Genomic DNA, 19999 nt, shown 5'->3' on the forward strand with positions numbered 1-19999 from the left:
CCACCAAGACTGCACATGTGGCTGGAGAGCAGACAAAAGCTTGAAGTACATGGTTACATACAAAATCTAAAACTAAATGGTCTTATTATTGGCCATTGAAGTAGCCTTGAAAGAGTTAAATGCATATGCCTCTACATATAGTTTTAAGTTTAATCTGTCCGGTTGTAATCACACTTCATCTACGTGTTTTCCCATAGCGCATAGTTTTCAGACAATTTCTGTGGTTCCTATTTGCTTTCATTTTTGTACAGGAACTGAACTCAACAATCTATATACTTGCCACTTTACGAGCTCGTAGTTCCTCTTTTACATATATATATATATTTTTTGCTTTTAGTGTTCAGGTTTTTTCAGGTCTCTTGAGACGTGCAGAATGACCTTGTTCCTCCTACATATTGGTGGGCACATACAGGTGGATGTAGATTGCAATCGAAATCTAAAACCCCTAAAGTTATGCTGGGCTCACACAGTGCATTTTTAATGGTCTGGGGGAAAAAACGCATATATTTTTAACATGTTATTGTTATTTTGTGATGCAGTTATTGGCTGCATGGTTTTAGGCTATGTTCACATGGCGGAATTTCTAAGTGGAATTTCACGGGAATATTCCGCTCAGAAATTATTCTGCAGCAGGGTCCCCATTGATTCAGCACAAATTCTGCACACATTCTGCAAAATTGTGAACATAGCCTAAGGCTAGGTTTTCACTTGTTTTTCTCTGCAAAAACAACCCCCCCAAAAAAAACACATTTTAGATGAAAAAAAACGCTGCGGACAGATCTTTGCTGAAACTTCATAGGGAATTATGAAACGCCAAACCCACTTTGCATTTTGACCTTGGTGTTTTATGGGTTTTTTTTTTTTACTCATCATGGTTTAGAAAAAGTCTATGGGAGGCAAGAAAGGCCATCAAAAACGCCATGTGGGTTTAGCATTGGCATTTTTTTCTGCAACAACACCCCCCAAATTCTTCAATAGAAATCCTTGAGTCACATGACAAGAATCCCATGCCATGTCATGAGAAAAACACACAGAAAAAAAATGCCAAAGAAAAGAGAAACACCAAGACGAAAACCCGCTATTTAATAAAAAAATAAATAAAATCACAAAAACTGCATCTTGGGAGAGCAAAATGACAGGCCATTTTTTTTGTGGAGGGGGTGGAAAAAAATCCCAAGTGGAAACTTAGCCTTAAAGGGGTACTCCATCCCTAAGACATTTTATGCCCTATCCAAAGGATGACCATGGGGGTCCCGCCGCTGGAGACTCTGCAATCTTGCATTCGGCACCCACCTCTTTCAGCTGCACGCCGCGCTGCCAGCTCAAAAACTGCCGGGTAGCGACCACGGGGCCGGAGTATCGTGATGTCACGACTCCGCACCCCATCACGCCCCCTCCCATAGACTTGCATGGCGGGGGCGGGGCGTGATGTCACTGATACTCTGGCCCGTGGTTGCCACCCAGCAGTTTGTGAACTCGCAGCGCGGCATGCAGCTCAAAGAGGTGGGTGCCGAATGCAAGATTGCGAGGGTCCCCAGCGGCGTGCCCCCACAGTCAGACATCTTATCCCCTATCCTTTGGATAGGGGATAAGATGTCTTAGGACCGGAGTACCCCTTTAGGGTACGTTCACACGTGCGGATTTACAGCGTATTCTACGCTGCAGATCCGCCGCTGAAGGACCTCTGTATGGTGCCCTTAAATGTGCCTGCTCAGAGCGGTAATACGCCGCTCCGAGCAGACACACACTGCGATGTGCGAGTCGCCGCAAATGCGCGGTGTGCTCGCACACATCGCAGCCGCTTTCCCTGCTCAATGAGCTAGGCCGAGAGCTGCCGCGATGTGCGAGTATACTGCCCGTGCGCCGCGGCGACTCGCACATCGCAGTGTGTCTGCTCGTAGCGGCGTATTGCCGCTCCGAGCAGGCACATATAAAGGCAGCATATAGGAGGTCCTTCAGTGGCGGATCCGCAGCGAAATATGCTGCGAAAATCCACACATGTGAACGTACCCTTAAACTAGTAAGTAAATACTACTGTCTGGGCATACTGGGAGTTGTAGTTTGCTTGAGCTGGAGGCACCCTGGTTGAGAAATACTGTCCTACATGGTATATGCATGTCTTCCATAGGGGAACATTCATGAAAACCTGTGCAGAGGAAAAGTTATCCAGTTGCCCATAGCAACCAATCAGATCCCTTCTTTCATTTTAAAGGTGCGAAAATGAAAGAAGGAATATAATGGGTTGCTATGGGCAACTGCACCACTCTTCCTCTACACAGGTTGTCATAAATCTCCCCCATAGTTATTAAAATAGTTCCTGGTTCACACATCTCACCTAGGAAGACTCACCATTCAGGACTGTGGGGAAGCTGGGTGAACACTGTGCAGTGGCGGTGGCAAAGCTGCCTGTCCCTCAGTTAAAGAAGTAAGAATTAAAGAAGTAATGAGAATGTTTTCAAATGAAACAGCAGAGGGCGACACACGTGCTTATATTTACGACAGAAAGGGAAATGCTAAGTGACTAATTGACACTTTTTTGTTACAAGTACAACAGGCGGTCATGCTTAGAGCTGGCCGCTAGGGGCGGTGTTGGACACGCAGTTTCGGTATAAGGCTTCCTGGTTGTGCTCACACAGCAGGACTGTGATCAGTGTGCACTGTGCTGCTTACTGCACTGGATCCCTGTGCCAGGGCTGGGTGACTGCACTGCTTAGGAAGGCACAGAAGAGGACTGCACCTACACAATCCAAGTGCCAGCCCAGGGAGGGGTGAGAGGGAAGAGAAACTTTCTTTTTTCCTGTCCAGCTTGTTAGTCTGGGGCTCCCAGGCTGTGTTCAGATACTGCATGCTGGCTGCATAGTACCTGCATAGTACCTGCCTGCAGGTGCCTCTCAGCTGGGGGCTCTGGCATGGACAGGGGGAGGTTTGCAGCAGCTACTACACCCTGACAGCAGCTTACACCCACCCAAAAGAGGCTGATCTCCTTCACCTGTCCCAGAAGGGTCACCAACCAGGTCTATGGCTGGGACCATGAGGTTCAATGGTAATTTAAAACTGAAGATAGGTGAAGCAGTGGGTCTACAGCCCACCAGGTGGTCTTTACGGCATTCGGTCTTCAAGAAAGGTTCTTCTCTACTGGACCCCTACATCACCATCAACGTGGATGAGTGCACCATTGGGAAGACCACCATCAAGCACAGGACTAATAAGCCCACCTACAATGAAGAGTTCTGCGTTACTATATGTGAGGGGAGCAAGATGGAGTTGGCCATCTTCCACGACACCCCTATCGGGTATGATGACTTTGTGGCCAATTGCAACCTCAGTTTCCAGGAGCTTTTCAGAAACTGTGGACCCACAGACTCCTTTGAAGGCTGGGTAAGTCAGGAGTGGGCCAGGACGATCACTTAGAGGAGTGTTTCCCAAGCTGGGTGCCTCCAGCTGTTGCAAAACTACAATTCCCAGCATGCCCGGACAGCCGAAGGCTGTCCGGGCATGCTGGGAGTTGTAGTTTTACAACCCTGGTTGGCAAACGCTGACTTAGACCTATAGCACATTATGGGTATTTTTTTTTATTTCAGCAGTAAATGGGTTAATAATTAGTAATACCCCTAAAGATCTGCAATGGGAATCCTAGCCGTGACTGTCATCTTGGTTTTATGTTAGCTGTTTGTAAGTCAAAAAACATCAAAATGTTCTTTTTAAATTACTTTTATTTTAGTTTTAAGATGTTCACAGATTTTTTATTTTATTGTATTTATTTTATTTATTTACTTTTTTTTCTCAAATTTGAAATTCGACCAGTTTTGAATCACAACTTTTGGCCCATCCGAAACTATTTTCCAACGTGATTGTTTTCCCTTTGTGGTGTTAGGCTCCGTTCACACCTGTGTCGCTGGTTCCATCAAAAATATTGGACAAAATAGCACAGCGTGCTACACTATATGGTCCTTTTAAAATGTAGGAAATCTGACGGGCCCCATTTGGGTAGGGTAGGGTCACACCTGCTGTATTTGCTGCTGAATGTTTTCCTACCCGTTGAAGTCAATGGGTAGGAAAATACGGCGCTGATTTTGTTACCCATTGACTTCAATGGGTGGGAAAACGCACAGCAGCAAACGCGACACGCGTGACCTTACCCTTAGGCTATGTTCACACGATGGAATTCCGCTGTAGCAGTGTCCCACTGATTTCAATGGGATTCTGCTGCACTGTGCACAGGACGGAATATCCTGCCGTGGAAATCCCGATTCCAAAGTTCGCAGAAAGAATAGACTTGTCTATTCTTTCTGCGAAGTCTGCATGGAAATGAATTACTGTCTGAGACGGCGCATCTCTGAGCGGTCCTAGCGCCGGCATATTCTACCAGTGCTCCGCCGTTGGTGGAATGTCCGTATTGAAATTTTCAGTGTGGACGTTCAATTGTGTGAACATAGCCTTAACCCCTTAAGGACATAGCGTTTTTCCTTTTTTGCACTTTTGTTTTTTTCCTCCTTACCTTTTTTAAAAATCATAACCCTTTCAATTTTGCACCTAAAAATCCATATGATGGCTTATTTTTTGCGCCACCAATTCTGCTTTGTAATGACATCAGTCATTTTACCCAGAAATTTATGGAGAAATGGGGGGGGAAAAAGTGTGCAACAAAATGGAACAAAAAACGCAATTTTGCAAATTTTGGGGGGCTTCCGTTTCTACGTAGTACATTTGTCGGTAAAAAAAAAAACCTCTTTATTCTGTAGGTCCATGCGATTAAAATGATACCCTACTTATATAGGTTTGATTTTGTCATACTTCTGAAAAAAATCATAACTACATGCAGGAAAATGTATACGTTTAAAATTGTAATTTTCTGACCCCTATAACTGCACCATGATCTGAAGTTTTTATTGGTACCATTTTTGTTTTGATTGGACTTTATGGTATAAAAAGTGACCAAAAATACGCTATTTTGGATTTCGGAATTTTTTTTGCATGTACGCCATTGGCCGTGAGGTTTAATTAACAATATATTTTTACAGTTTGGACACTTACGCATGCGGCGATACCAGATATGTTTATTTTTATTTCGTTTTTTTTTTTTTATCTGAAAAGGGGGGGGGGGGGGGTGATTCAAACTTTTATTAGGGAAGGGTTAAATCATCTAACTTTTTAAATATTATTTTTGCAGTGTTATAGCCCCCATAGGGGAATATAACATGCAATACATTGATTCAATACACTGATCAATGCCATTGCATTGCAATGCATTGATGAGTGTTATCGGCGGTTGATAGTTCAAGCCTGGATTTCAATCAATCACCGTTCGGACGCGCAGGAGGCAGGTAAAGGCACCCTCCTGATGCATCCTAGCTGATTGGGACATCGCGATTTTACCATGATGGTCCCGATCAGCCTGACGGAGCTGCTTGGAAACTTTTACTTTAGACACGGTGATCAAGTTTGATCGCCGCGTCTAAAGAGTTATTGCCGGACATCTGCCTGAACATCATAATAACCCTCCTGTGCCGCAGCGCCATTTAGAAACGGCGTATTGTGGCAAAGGGTATTCCGTAGGATTGCCATGGTTATTTGCTCCTACTCTGGACAGTTCCTGAGACAGACAGAGGTGTCAGCAGAGAGCACTGTTGTCAGAAAGAAAAGAACAACTCAACTTCAGCAGCTGATAAGCACTGGTAGGATTAACATTTTTTTTTATAGAAGTAATTTACAAATCTATTTAACTTTCTGGAGTCAGTTGATAAAAAAAATAGGTTTTTCCCTGAAATACCCCTTTTAATGTCAGCATGGTATTTCAGGCACTGTTTGTGTCCAGAGTGTAAAGGATTGTTGTTCTGCCCTAGTGACGGCGCAGAACAAAAGAAGAATACAATGCTGATGTGAACCCAGCAGTCACTTTGATACTGAATGATTTATAGGTAATCCTTGTACATTAGAGTACACGGTATTGTGGAAAGTTACATAGTATTGACATTTTCATAGTAAGTCTACAATGAAAACTAATTCTGTAATTTCTTTACGGGTCTTAGGACACTCTTACATATTTTATTTTAGTATTTGTAAACCCAAACCAGGCATGGTACATAAACAGAGAAGGTATCATGGAAAGATCTGCTCCACTTTTGTGTTTTATATTCAAGTTTTACCTTTCACATTCTTCATTACTTTATAATTCAATAATGTATAATGCATTTGGGAATTCTCCTGCCAGTTTTACTTTTTTTTCACATTTTTTTTATTTTTATGTTGCAGCCTTGTGCTAAATTACCTAGACTAAATCTACCGCTAGACGTCATGCGCTCCATTCATTTCTATGGAAGTGCTGGACTCCAGTCCCTTTGGAGCTTCCATAGAAATCAATGGAGCACGTGCCATCTACCGCACGCCAGGGACAAGCGCACATAGCGGGAGATTTATCAAAACCTGCGCAGAGGAAAAGTCCAGTTGCCCATAGAAACCAATCAGATAGCAGCTTTAATTTTTTTTCCACAGGCCTTCTTAGAAATGAAAAAATCTGATTGGTTGCTATGGGCAACTGGGCAAGTTTTCCCCTGCACAGGTTTTTATACATTTCCCCTATAGACTCAAAAGGGGGCTTGAGCCCCTGCCCTTTAAAATGACCTGCCCCATTAAAGGGGTACTCCGGTGCTTAGTCATCTCATCCCCTATCCAAAGGATAGGGGATAAGATGCCTGATCTTTGGGGACCCCCGTGATGTGGCACGCCGCACCCCGTTTATAATCAGTCCCCGGAGCGTGTTGAGGCTTGCTTTAAGGGGGGCGGAGCGTGACATCACACGGGGCGGAGCCTTGACGTCACAACGCTCCGGCCCGTGATCGACAGTAATCAGACCCGGAGCGAACACGCTCGGGGACTGAGAATAAACGGGGTGTGGCGTGCAAGATCACGGGGGTCCCCAAAGATCAGGCATCTTATCCACTATCCTTTGGATAGGGGATAAGATGTCTAAGCGCCAGAGTGCCCCTTTTAATGCTCTGACTGATAGGAACCTCTGTGGGGTGATGCAGGTCCCATTCAGCTGACAAGACTTGCCAAGGTCCCTTACCTCAGGAATTGTATTGTATTAACATATGTAAGGTTTTTATGAACATTTTTTTTTTTTTTTTATATATATATATATATATATATATATATATATATATATATATATATAGTGCCCTTTTTTTATTTTCTACTTGAGCCCCTGCCCCCCAAAATGTCTGTGCATGACCCTGCCGCATGCGCTCCTCAGTCAGAGCTGGGCCTGTTCTGTAGATTCTGGGGTGTCCCAGTGGTCGGACCACCCATGAACAGCTACTTATTTCCTATCCTATGGATAAAAGAGAAGTAAATTTTGGCTGTAGTACCCCTTTAAAAATCTTTACTACTATATTAAATGTTTCCTCCTCTCATCTGTGACTTTTCTGCACAAAAAGTTGCAGTTTAAACTTTTTTTGTTAGACTCTTTGAAAGTGCTTTCCAAAGGCCGTTTTGTTAGCTAGGTCTGACACCTAACTTTGACTTACGACATTTTGGAGAGGGGTTGCGACTTTTTTTTTTTTTTTTATGTCTATGTGCAACATTTGCTTTTCATAAATTTGCTTCAGGAGCACAAAATGCACTCATAAATCCCCCATTCCCCCCCCCCCCCCCCCAAAGACTTGTTGGAAGAGGTCCAGAGCACTCTGAAACAGGTTTTTATTAACTATTGCTTTGTTCCATTCAGCTTTCCTTAAACCCTGACCAGTCTTCCGGTCCCACCTGCCTAAAAACACCCCTACAGCATGAGGCCAAAATGTTCAATCTTGGCGTCATCAGACCAGAGAATCTTGTTTTTCATAGTCTGAGGTCTTTTTAGGTGCTTGTTTGTTTTTTGTGTCTTCTAAAGGGATATTCTGGCTTTATACATCTTATCCCCCTACCCAAAGGATAGGGGATAAGTTGTATGACGGCAGGGGTCCCGCCGCTGGGACCCCTGCAATCTTGGTGCAGCCCCCGGCATTCTGTGCCGGGCGCTGCCTCAGAGAGAGAGACGTGACGTCACGGCCACGTCCCACCCCCTCCATTTATGTCTATGGTTATGAGGGGGCTTGATGGCCTCCACGCCCCCTCCCATAGACATGAATAGAGGGGGCGTGGTGTGATATGAGGGGGCGTGGCCAGGCAGTCCCCGGCACAGAATGCCAGGGGCTCCACAGAGATTGCGGGGGTCCCAGTGGCGAGTCCCCTGCAATCATACTTCTTATCCCCCATCCTTTGGATAGGGAATAAGATGTATAAAGCAGGAATACCTCTTTAATGAGGAGAGGCTTCTTTCTGGCCAAACAGCCATGAAGACAAAATTGGTAAAATGCTGAAGTGATGGTTGACCTCACTCCTACCAAGGCCCTTCTCACTCAACAACTTAGTTTGGTGGTGATGTGAGAAAGAAATAACAGCATTGTCGCATACCTCTGTGCACTTCACATATGCTCAGTGTTGACTTACTTTTTTTTTTTTCCCCATTTAATTCTGAATTGATTCATACATCTCAAATGACATTTTTTTTGTAGTCACAGCAGATCAGTGTGTGGTATCCCGGTACAGGACATGTCCTGTCCCTTTTGTCTGGAGACCCCTCAGCCAGAGTCCCTCCATGCTAATGGGCTCTCCTGTAGGGCTAACCCCCTAGTTGGCTCTTAATATGGTCATATTTAATGTATATACTTATATATTTAATTAATCTAGGATACCTCTGTTTAGGACCTTAGAGGTCACGTGCCTTTGATTTGTTATGAAATGGTTTAAGGACCTTTGGGTCATGGGATATACCCAGAGTTCCAGAGGTCAGGACTGACAGGTTTGGCTATCCAATGAGCTTTGTCCCACCCCCTTAATATATAAGGGGTTGCTTCCACTAAATTTGCTCTTTTAGTTCCGGTCTATCAAGCAGCACTAATCTCATAGCTCATCATCAATTCAAGCTAGGCCTGAAGCCTTATTTTCCGCAGCCACTAAACCGTGAGTTATCCAGCTCAAAACTACTAAAATCCTGTGTGGCTACTGCAACTCAAACCAGTAGCACAGTGGCTAGCAAATCAAAGCTCACTGTACTTAGAAGTCCCAGCAAACCTGTCAGGAACCTGAACTATGGTCCTCTATACAAAGACTGTTTTGTTACCTGCAGTTACATAAAATATGCAGTAAAGCTTATTCCGGTTTTCATCAATATCTGCTGTGGCCATTCCTTTATTCTTCTCTACCGTTTCTGGGACGGTTAGCGGTAGGACCATTACCCTAAGGAAACTGCATCCTGGCATCACGACAACATAGGGTTAATACCAACCATACCCTACACTATTACCTGCACCACAACTGTAATACAATTTTTTGCCGATAATGTTCACCGACAGTGGGAGATGCATTATGCTGCTGCAAAAAAAATACATGACCTAATGTCATAATTGTTGTACATAATATTGCTGTGAAGCTTTTATTTCAATAGGGGCCTCCAAAGATTTAGAGCCGAGTCTGATTGGTTAAGGCTGACTACTGTACTTTTCCTAATGTTGACAAGGAGAGGTTCATGTAAATCGCCAACCTCTTCATAGTACAGTGATCCCTCAACATACGATGGTAATCAGTTCCAAATTGACCATCGTTTGTTGAAACCATCGTATGTTGAGGGATCCGTGCAATGTAAAGTATAGGACAGTGGTCTATAACCTGCGGACCTCCAGATGTTGCAAAACTACAACACCCAGCATGCCCGGACAGCCAACGGCTGTCCGGGCATGCTGGGAGTTGTAGTTTTGCAACATCTGGAGGTCCGCAGGTTGAAGACTACTGGTAGAGGAAGTTGTACTCACCTGTCCCCGTTGCTCCGGTCCGTCACCGCTGCCCAGGATGTCGCCTTCCATCGCTGTCGCTGCGTCCCCGGGGTGTCCCCGACGCTCTGGCAAGGCCTCTGCTTCCCCGGCATCCTCGCTCTCCGTCGCCGCCATCACGTCGCTATGCACGCCGCTCCTATTAGATGACGGGACGGCGTGCGCAGCGACGTGATGACGTTGGAGGAGAGCGCCGACGATGCAGGGGATCCTGAAGAGGATGCGCCGGAGCCCCGAGGACAGGTAAGTGATCGTCAGCGGACCACACGGGGCACAGTAAACGGCTATCTGGTGGCAGCTGAAGCAGTCTGCGCTGCCGGATAGCCGTTTATGCGATGGCCCCGACATACAAAAGCATCGTATGTTGATGCTGCCTTCAACATGCGATGGTCTCTGAGATGCCATGGTATGTTGAAATGATCGTAGGTCGGGGGGAGGGGGTCACTGTTATGTGATGGTGTACTGTTATCCTAGAAACTAGGATTGATACATTTAAGTTATCATTCGCTTGTTTATTTAACATTAAAGCTTGTTACAATACTGTTTATACATTTAATTATATTTGCTGTCTTTGTGGTTGTATACTTAGTGAGATAGCAAAGTAAATAAAGTGTAAAAGTGCCCATACACATTAGGTAAATCTCCCTTGAGGGCAGATGTTGATGGAAAGAAGGATCAAGCACCTGTTTCTAAAGAGAGGCGGCGGCTGTACACTTCCCAATTTTTCTTCGTGGGAGATATAACCTGGCTTACTCGGAGCACATGCAGTGCCTTCAGAAAGTCTTCTTTCACATTTTTTCACATTTTAGTATGTGATGACCTTGGGCTAAAATAAAATAAAATTTCAAGTTCTCCCCGTTCTTCTTTCTTAACTTCATAGTGACAAAGAGAAAACAGAATGTTAGAAATCTTTTTGGTAATTTATTGGAAAGGAAAAATTAAAATATTGCATGGACACATGTATTCAGACCCTTTACTCAGTACTTAGTTGAAGCACCTTTGGCAGCGATTACAGCTTCCAGTCTTCTCAAGATCACGTGACATGGAGTCGGGGGAAAGAAATCTCAGCACGGACTTCTCCTGGCTCAGTCTCCAGGGAGACTGGTAAAGGTTGAGGGAAAGCTGTATGGAGCAAAGTGCTGAAATATTCTGAAATGGTCACTGCTATTTGGAAACATTTTTTTTGTAATGTCCTGGCGACATGTCAAAAGTTTGGATCGGTCTGAGTGTTCAGACCTCCACAGATCAGGAAAATAGTCCGGGAGATGTTCATGGTTAGTGTTCTCTCCCGGTTCTGTGTCACATCATTGAGACAAACACGCTATATGTCTGTCACGTCATCAAGACGCACTCATAAAGGGGCAGGGAGAGAAGCGCGCGGTGGCGCAGACTTCTCCCCACTCTGTCTCCTAATTGGTGAAAACCCCCGCCGATCAAAACTGTTGACATTTCGCTAGGACAAGTCAAAAGTTTTCCCAAATGACAATGATCATTTAAAGGGGTACTCCTCTGACCAGTGTTTCGGCTCCACTGACCAGTTAGTTCCAAACACTTTGTCCTCGTTGCGGGGGTCGGCCACGCCCCTGTGCCATCAGGCCACCCCCCCTCCCGTAGACTTGCATTGAGGGGGTGTGGTCAACCCCCGCAGCACGCACAGCATTCGGAACTAAATGTTCTGAACGCAGACGGAACACTGGCCAGTGGAGTACCTCTTTAAGAATATCTCTGCACCTTCTCCATTCAGCTTTCCCTCAACCATGACCAGTGTACTTGTCTGAGCTGCTGAAAAACACCTGCTTCACTGTAGAGAGGGTATTGAGCAGGTGATAAGCAGTGCCTGGTTTCATCCAGACATGACACTTGAATTGAGGCCAGAGCCTGGGGGGACCCCTTTTTTTAAATCAACTGGTGCCAGAAAGTAAAACATATTTGTAAATTACTTCTATTTAAAAATCTTTAATCCTTCCAGTACTTTTTAGGTGTTATATACTACAGAGGAAATGCTTATCTTTTTAGATTTCTCTGATGTCATGACCACAGTGCTCTCTGCTGACCTCTGCTGTCCATTTTAGGAACTGTCCAGCGCAGCATATGTTTGCTATGAGCATTTTCTCCTGCTCTGGACAGTTCTTAAAATGGACAGCAGAGGTCAGCAGAGAGCACTTTGGTCATGACATCAGAGAAATCTAAAAAGATAAGCATTTCCTCTGTAGTATATGGCCCCTAAAAAGTACTGGAAGGATTAAGATTTTTTAATAGAAGTAATTTACAAATCTATTTTAATTTGTATTTTTGATGCAGTCTCAAACAGAAAGAAGCTCGACACCGCTACTCTGTAATCCAGTAATCCGCTATGCTCTTCTCAATATTAGACCCTTTCGGTGCTCACATTCTAAGAATACAGATGCAGGTCCCAAACAGATAACAAAAGAATGGAGCACTCACCAGGTCATTCGGGGTCATCAAACCTCTTTTATTTCATGGAGCTTGGCAGCATACAAACATGTAAGGGAGTGTGGACGGAACAAGGTGAGTGGGGGAAAGGGTTGGGCGACAGTCCATATTAGCGCCAGTAGAGCTTTGTCGGACTCACTTTAGACACGGCGTTCAACTTTGAACGCTGCATCTAAAGGGTTAATAGCGCACGGCACCGCGATCAGTGCCGCGCACTATTAGCCATGGGTCCCGGCGTGGCCCCGTGTTCTAGAACGGGAGCAGACTCATGACGTACCGGTACATCATGGGTCCTCTAGGGGTTAATTCCTTTTACACTTATCTGTGGTAGTTAAACATCCCAAAGAATCCATCCAGTTTGATCAAACTACCAGGAGGCGACAGTCTAAGCTATTGCATCCAGTGGCCAGTTGGGGGCAATTAACATAACTCTGCCAATTAATGGACACTGTTTGCCTGGATGGTAAATTTGACACCTTCACCAGCTGAAGAGACTCCAAGACCTGGTGTCAATAGATGAGAGAGAGAGGTATGGGGAGTAGCCCCCCTGTGTTAATGCCATGTCTCCAATATTAAATGGGGTCAGGGAAGTATGTCCGCAGCCCCTATCATATACGGTTGGATTTTCCATCATACTACCTTTAAAATGAGTCCTCACACGACCCTTGTGTATTGATCCCTGCCCGAACTGTATGCACTGGGTAAATCATACACAATAAGGGAGTCATGTCAGGTACCCCTAGAAAGAGGATTTGATGGAGAACCCAAATATAAGAAAATGATGTGGGTGCCTGGCCCATGATAGATGACATTTCCTATTCTTTGGGCATAAAGGTATCATAAGAAAGGGGGCAATATCAATCTCTCCTCCTTGTCCTGCTCAGGGGCTAAACATAGTGGGATCACCTGTCCATAGCAGGGTATAAAACTACAGACCTGGGGGGACTAGGGTGCGCTTGCATGGGGGACAAGATCTAATTTTGGATGCCAGATGCCATTTTCTACCAGACCCCATAGAATAGAACTAGGATTCTAGTTTTTTTTTTTTTTTTCCCCCATTTTATCTTTATTTTCTGTGTGGTGAAACTTTGTCTTAATAATATGTTTTTATATGTACTGTGAAAAAAGAAAAAAAAATATATATATATATATATTTTTTTTTTCATAATAAATTATTCATTTATTAAAGGGGTTCTCCAGTGCTTACACATCTTACACATCTTATCCCCTATCCAAAGGATAGGGGATAAGATGCCTGATCGCGGGAGTCCCGCCGCTGGGGACCCCCGGGATCTTGCACGCGGCACCCCGTTTGTTATCAGTCCCCGGAACGTGTTCGCTCCGGGTCTGATTACCGGCGACCACATGGCCGGCGACATGTGATGTCACGCCTCCGCCCCCGTGTGACGTCTCGCTCCGCCTCTCATTGCAAGCCTACAGGAGGGGGCGTGACAGCCCCCCTGTCGTTGTATATGCGGGTTGTTAATGCCAGTGAAACTATATATCTGAATTATTCAACCATGTGGATACATGCTGTTGCACATTTACGGTAGTAAACCAAACTTTGATTCTGTTAAACTGTATCCATCACCTACACAGTGGGGGCAGAGACCATGTAGTCCCAAGCATGAACATAAACAAGACTTGCAAACAATCTGAGTATATATGTATATTTTTTGTTGGTGTCTGTGGTAGGCCTTCTTATTACCAGCTACTAAAATTTTTATTTGCCTCCTAAAGTTGGACAGCACTCGTATTGCGCAGTTGTCTGCTTATGTAATAGGACCCTTAGCTGCTAGCAAATAATTTAAATGGAAAAAGGGGATGTCTGGCAGCTGCTTTTTTTCCCATGAAGGGGTTGGATGGATTGTTTTTTACTGACATGCCACGGAGGGGATAGTCAGGAGGCCCAATGCTAATTAGATTGATAGAGTCTGTCAGGGGTACTCGGCCTGAAACCTTTTTTTTTTTTTTTTTTTTTTATCAACTGGTGGCAGAAAGTTAAAGGGGTATTCCAGGAAAAAAACTTTTTATATATATCAACTGGCTCCAGAAAGTTTAACAGATTTGTAAATTAATGCTTGTAGTGAGAAACAGCGTTCGGCACAGCCAACCGTGCAGCCTGATATTCGCTCTTGATGGAACAGGTGTGTATGTATGTTGCTGCTTGTGGGGTGCTCAGCCAGGACAGTCATGAATCAAACATTTGAGAGAGCATAGAAAATAAGCGGCACTCACCACAGACAGCTAGCGACAACTTCTTTATTTCTTAGCCGTGCAGTAAAACATGCAGGTGCAGGGAGACAAGGACGCCGGGGAATCCGGCTGACTGGTCACAGCCGTATCGTGCTTCCGCACTTCGTCAGACCCTTTGTCTGTAAATTTGTAAATTACTTCTATTAAAAAATCTTAATCCTTTCAGTACTTATGAGCTTCTGAAGTTAACGTTGTTCTTAAGTACTGAAAGGATTAAGATTTTTTAATAGCAGTAATTTTACAAATCTGTTTAACTTTCTGGAGCCAGTTGATATATCTAAAAAAGTTTTTTCCTGGAATACCCCTTTTAAAGATTTGTAAATTACTTCTATTAAAAAATCTTAATCCTTCTAGTACTTATAGGCTTCCGTATGCTCCAGAGGAAATTCTTTTGTATTTAAATTTCCTTTTTGTCTGACCACAGTGCTCCCTGCTGACACCTCTGTCCATTTTAGGAACTGTCCGGAGTAGGATAAAATCCCCATAGCAAACCTATGCTGCTCTTGACAGTTCATGAGACAGAGGTGTCGGCAGAGAGCACTGTGGTCAGGCAGAAAAGAAATTCAAAAAGAAAAGAACTTCCTGTGGAGCATACAGAAGCCTATAAGTACTAGAAGAATTAAGATTTTTTTTTAATAGTAGTAGTTTACAAATCAGTTTAACTTTCTGTCATCAGTTGATTAAAACAAAAAATAAATGTTTTCCAGTGGTGTACCCCTTTTAAGTGTTAACACCCCCATACCTATTACAATTTCATTGCGTCTCCACATTCCTGAGCCAATTGGCTCCTAATTATATTACTTTAAAGTACCCCCATGACTATGACCATATATCAAAAGCACAGCATGAGAACAATGTGAGTGCCCCCAAGAGGTGTGTGTGTGTATGTGTAAATCCCGATTAATAACCACTCAAACAGAACCCAAAATGACTCTCTTGGTCTCCACCATGTAGTCTAGTTTGTATGGATACATTTACCATATATGCCTGTAAATTTCCCAATGGCTACAGCAGGCCCATGGGCGGGCACTACTGGTGTGAATATAGCCTTAGTACCAAGGACTAAAGAAGAATTTCGGTTACTTGCAGTAATTAACTTATAAAAGTTCTCTTTTTATGAAAGTCTATATAATAGGTCATATATAAAGTGTAATGTAACATTAATCATGATATAAAAATTGAAAGTAGAACAGAAAAGCGAACTACAATCAGCAAGAGCGTTCATAAAGATGCACTATAAGCATAATACATTTTTCACAATGTCTTTTTACAGACTACAAGGAAGCCATTATATGACGTCAAACCTCAATATCTTTGTATATTTGCCAGCTCAGCTAGTTCCTGTGTTCGTGACCAAACATGTACACTGAATAATGTATTGTATATATATTGTCAATTACTGTATTATGAGATGGTAATAAAAGACTAGTATTTACTGACATGCTGCTCGAGTCTATATTAGACCTGATATATATTATACACACACATACTATCTCTGATTGGGATTTGTGCCAAGCCAGAACTCTCTCCAGAAGGAAAGAAATTCTGCTGACAGCTGTTTCGGGGTGTTTGCCCCTCGTCAGTACAGAGCAGGGTTATCTGGCTTGGCTGAGGTGAGAGGCCTGTGACTAGTTAAACAGGGTCAGTACTTTCCTGAGGGAGAAGACACCACTTCTGGTTTAAGACAGAGATTCAAGTAGGCCATATAGCACTCCGCGGGCCTGCAGAGTGCTATATGGCCTACTTGAATCTCAGTTTTACACCAGAAGCGGTGTCCTCTCCCTGGGGAAAGTACTGACCCCGTTTAATTACTCACAGGCCTCTCGCCTTAGCCAAGCCAGATTTTTTTATTAAACGGACAATCTCTACCCAATGATAATATTGTGTTGGTGACCATTATAAAATAGTTTGATGCTCTAATAAAATTTGTGTAAAGAGATGTATAGGAGAATGCTTTGAGTGGGGTTTACACTTAGAAGAGAAGGCTATCATTCTTGAGAAAGGTTGGGTCGCAGGGGAGACCTACATTTATGGCATATCCTGTAGATATATAGTAAAATGTTTTAAGATGGGAATACCCCTTTATATTAGATTGAGAAGTCTGTAGGCAGACAGGAATGTTCTGACCTTTGAGTCTTTGCAGATGAAATCCTTGCTCTGTCTAGTGCAGTCAGCCTATAAGCTATTGAATACATTTGGAGTCAGTCTCTATGTCCATAGTTTAACTGCATGAAACTCCACAATGTGCTTTATGATGTCTGTGACTCTCATACACTTATCCGACATTGTGACAGGAATCCATTTAGACTTCCTGTAAAGTCTAGGTATAAGGAAATAAACATTGCTAATACATTTTATTTCCAGCTTCTTGCATCTTTAAGAAGTGACCTATGTACTGTAGGAGTCAGAAGGAATGTAAATATCTGTTGTATGTATTCACTTCTACTGCTGAATTTCTGCCTGGAGATATTCCTGTTGAAGATTCTATCTGCAGAGGGCGCCAACGAAATCCATTGGAATAGGACCACACGGGCATGCGCCATCTCCTGAAACTGCAATGCCGTCCGTTGGAGCTTCAGGAATTTCGCTACCATTTACTTTAACGGGCCAGCTGAATATATGCAAGCCTGCCACTATTGTGGACTTACAGTGGACCCATTGAAGTAAGTGGTAGAGTAAGTCGCAGCAGAGTTGCGATCGTGTGTGGATGTATCTTTACAGTGATTTCACACAATATTTTTTTTTGTCTAAACAAAAAAATAAAATTAAAATAATGCAGCCACTTAGATATTAGCCATGAGTCAATAGATGAATATATAAGACATACTTACAATGCTTTTTATTGGTCTCTGATGTTTTTCCCCTTCAGTGGCATTTTTGTGTCAGAAGCAGTTTTTCAAAAATGTTGCATGTTGGGGCTATGGCGTTTCTTTTCATCCCATTATCTGACTTTTTTTTTTCAATAGAAAACCTAGAATCAAATGGTCCAGGAATTGGGTGGAGGAAACACAGGTGAAAAACACATTGGGGGAGATATATTAAAACCTGTGCAGAGGAAAAGTTGCCCAGTTGCCCATTCAGATTGCTTCTTTCACTTTGCAGTGATATTAGCAGGGATCTGATTGGTTGCTATGGGCAACTAGGCAACTTTTCCTCTGCACAAGTTTTGATTACGGTAATCTCCCCCATAAAGTCGCACGTGCCGTATTTTGCTGCTGCGTATTTTCCTTTCCATTGAAGTCAGTGAGTAGCAAAACTGCTGCATATTTTGCTATCCATTGACCTCAATGGGTAGAAAACTAAAAAGCAGCAAATACCTGTGCGGTCCTAGCGCCGGGATATTTATGCTGGCGCCCGCAGTCTCCGGAATGTCCACACAGAGATTTTCCATGTGGACATTCTGAAGTGTGAACATAGCCTTAGTGTGATAGTATTCTGAGATCACCCGTGTAGAGCTGGCATCTGACCACTATGTGGTCACTGTATGGTGGGGTTTCCATCTACCATATTTATCAGCATATAACACGCTTTTTTTTTTTTTTTTTTTTTTTAAGGTAACATTTTTAGCTTAAAGTCTATCTTTGTGTTCTACGCTGATAAATTCTTTCTGGCCCCGTAAAAGCCGCTGTGGTTCAATGATTTAAAGCCACCACTTTAAATCATGCAACTGCAGCAGCTTCTGTGGGGCCAGAGTCCCGCTGCCCAATTCTTTCCCCATCCCTGGTTTTCATATTTACCTATCCAGAGGCGCACTCCTGCAGTCTCCGGCGGTGTCCTGAGCTGTCGCTGTGTGCTGACAAGTGACGTCCTCAACGCGGCGTCACTCATCATTGCACAATGCACAGCGACAGCGCAGGACTCTGCCGGAGACTGTAGGAGTGCGCCTCTGGACAGGTAAATATGAAAGGGAATCGGGCGGCGGCAGGACTCTGGTCCCGCAAAAGCCTCTGCAGTTACATGATTTAAAGCAGCCGCTTTAAATCATTGAACCGTAGCCGCACTTACACGCACTCTCATTTTAACAGGGACATTTGGGTAAAAAAAACTTTTTTTACCCAAATTTCTTCAGAAAAATGAGGGTGCGTGTTATAGGCCGGTGCATGGTATACCCCGATAAATATGGTACATTGGTTCTTGTATAGTGCAGTTTTCCTCGACCATGGGATTGTTGTGGTGTTTGTATGATTCACTTTTATTATCCCTGTTGTGTTTTTAAGGGAGTGGCGGGCTGGGGTTTGTCCCATGATGTATTCCTGTATCTTCCCCTGGTTGAACTCCACTGTATAAGCCTCTAATCCTGATCCACTGGTTTATTTCTCTATTGTTTTTGCTCTACCCTTTTTACATGCTATGTTCCTTTTTATTAGCACTCTGAATGCCCATTCTGCTTATACTCTGTCACCCTTGGGTGGTGTACACAATATTCGGCACTTGGCAGATCTGTTTATTTCTATGTGACATGAGTAATATTTTCTCTTGTGAGCTAAAACAGTCTCTCAAAGACCCAACCGGTTGATCCTGATATCTGTGTAGTGTTTTAGGCACCAGCAAAGCATAGGGGAAAATGCTTATGGAAGTATCATGGTCCCTTCAATGCAGTACTCTATACAGTATGACCATATAAAATGTGCCCTATGCATCTTTCACATTGTGGCTCCATTACAAATGGACGTTAATGGCTCTTTATTTTTTTTCCTACTTTGTCTTCCATTAAAGTCCGTTATTGTAATGGAGCCTAATGGGTGTTACAACTGGCAAAGAGGATCCCATTCACTTGAATGGGATTCCTCTAACGTCCGTTAAAACTCCTGTTATTGCGGCTGAAGATAGTGGGAGAAAAAGACGCGTCGTGCACAAATTTTTCTCCCGCTATCTTCCTAAAAGACGTCACCTACCGGGTGAAGACTGTAGTGGGAAAGGAGACTAATATTGCAGCTTGAACAAGGCAGAACATGGCTTAGCTGCAATACCAGGCCCAGCCATACTCGTATGGACGTCTCTGTGTCAGGTACTGAAGTGATGTTAAAGGGATATTTTAGAAAAATTTTTCTTCAGACTTTGAGCCCATGATGCTGAGCTATAGTACGTGTAATCAGGGGCATAGCTATAGAGGTAGCAGTTGCAACGGGACCCTGGGCCCAAAGCACATCTGCCTTAAGAGACCAGTATTATAATTGGCTTATGGGGCTCTGTTGCAGTTTTTGCATCGGGGCCCAGAAGCTACAAGCCAGAGACAATATGTCCTGAATCACATGGTCTCCAGGAGGTGTGGCTATGCTGCAGTGGATGGGTAAATTGCATTACGTCCCTGAATCCCTTCCATTCAACCCACCTACTGCAGCATAGTCACGCCCCCTGGAGACCATTGGGGAGATTTATCAAAACCTGTTGAGGGAAAAGTTGCTGAGTTGCCCATAGCAACC

The 19999-nt window shown here is 43.7% G+C and overlaps 1 protein-coding gene across 2 annotated transcripts in view; it reads left to right on the forward strand.

Moving 5' to 3' along the window:
- Positions 1-2001: 2001 nt before the first annotated feature.
- The window catches only part of PRKCH (protein kinase C eta), a 185728-nt gene continuing 167730 nt past the window's right edge, over positions 2002-19999 (forward strand). Inside the window, exon 1 of one of the 2 annotated variants that reach the window (XM_056545930.1) lies at positions 2002-2020. Coding sequence is in view for 1 of the 2 variants with exons in the window: in XM_056545928.1 (XP_056401903.1) it covers positions 3019-3378 (360 nt within the window). In the remaining variant the exon portion in view is untranslated. Of the gene's footprint in view, positions 2021-2267; positions 3379-19999 lie in introns of those variants that run through there. The other variant, XM_056545928.1, reaches the window with a different exon arrangement.

This window comes from Hyla sarda, chromosome 11 (genome assembly GCF_029499605.1).
Source record: "Hyla sarda isolate aHylSar1 chromosome 11, aHylSar1.hap1, whole genome shotgun sequence".
Taxonomy (NCBI): domain Eukaryota; kingdom Metazoa; phylum Chordata; class Amphibia; order Anura; family Hylidae; genus Hyla; species Hyla sarda.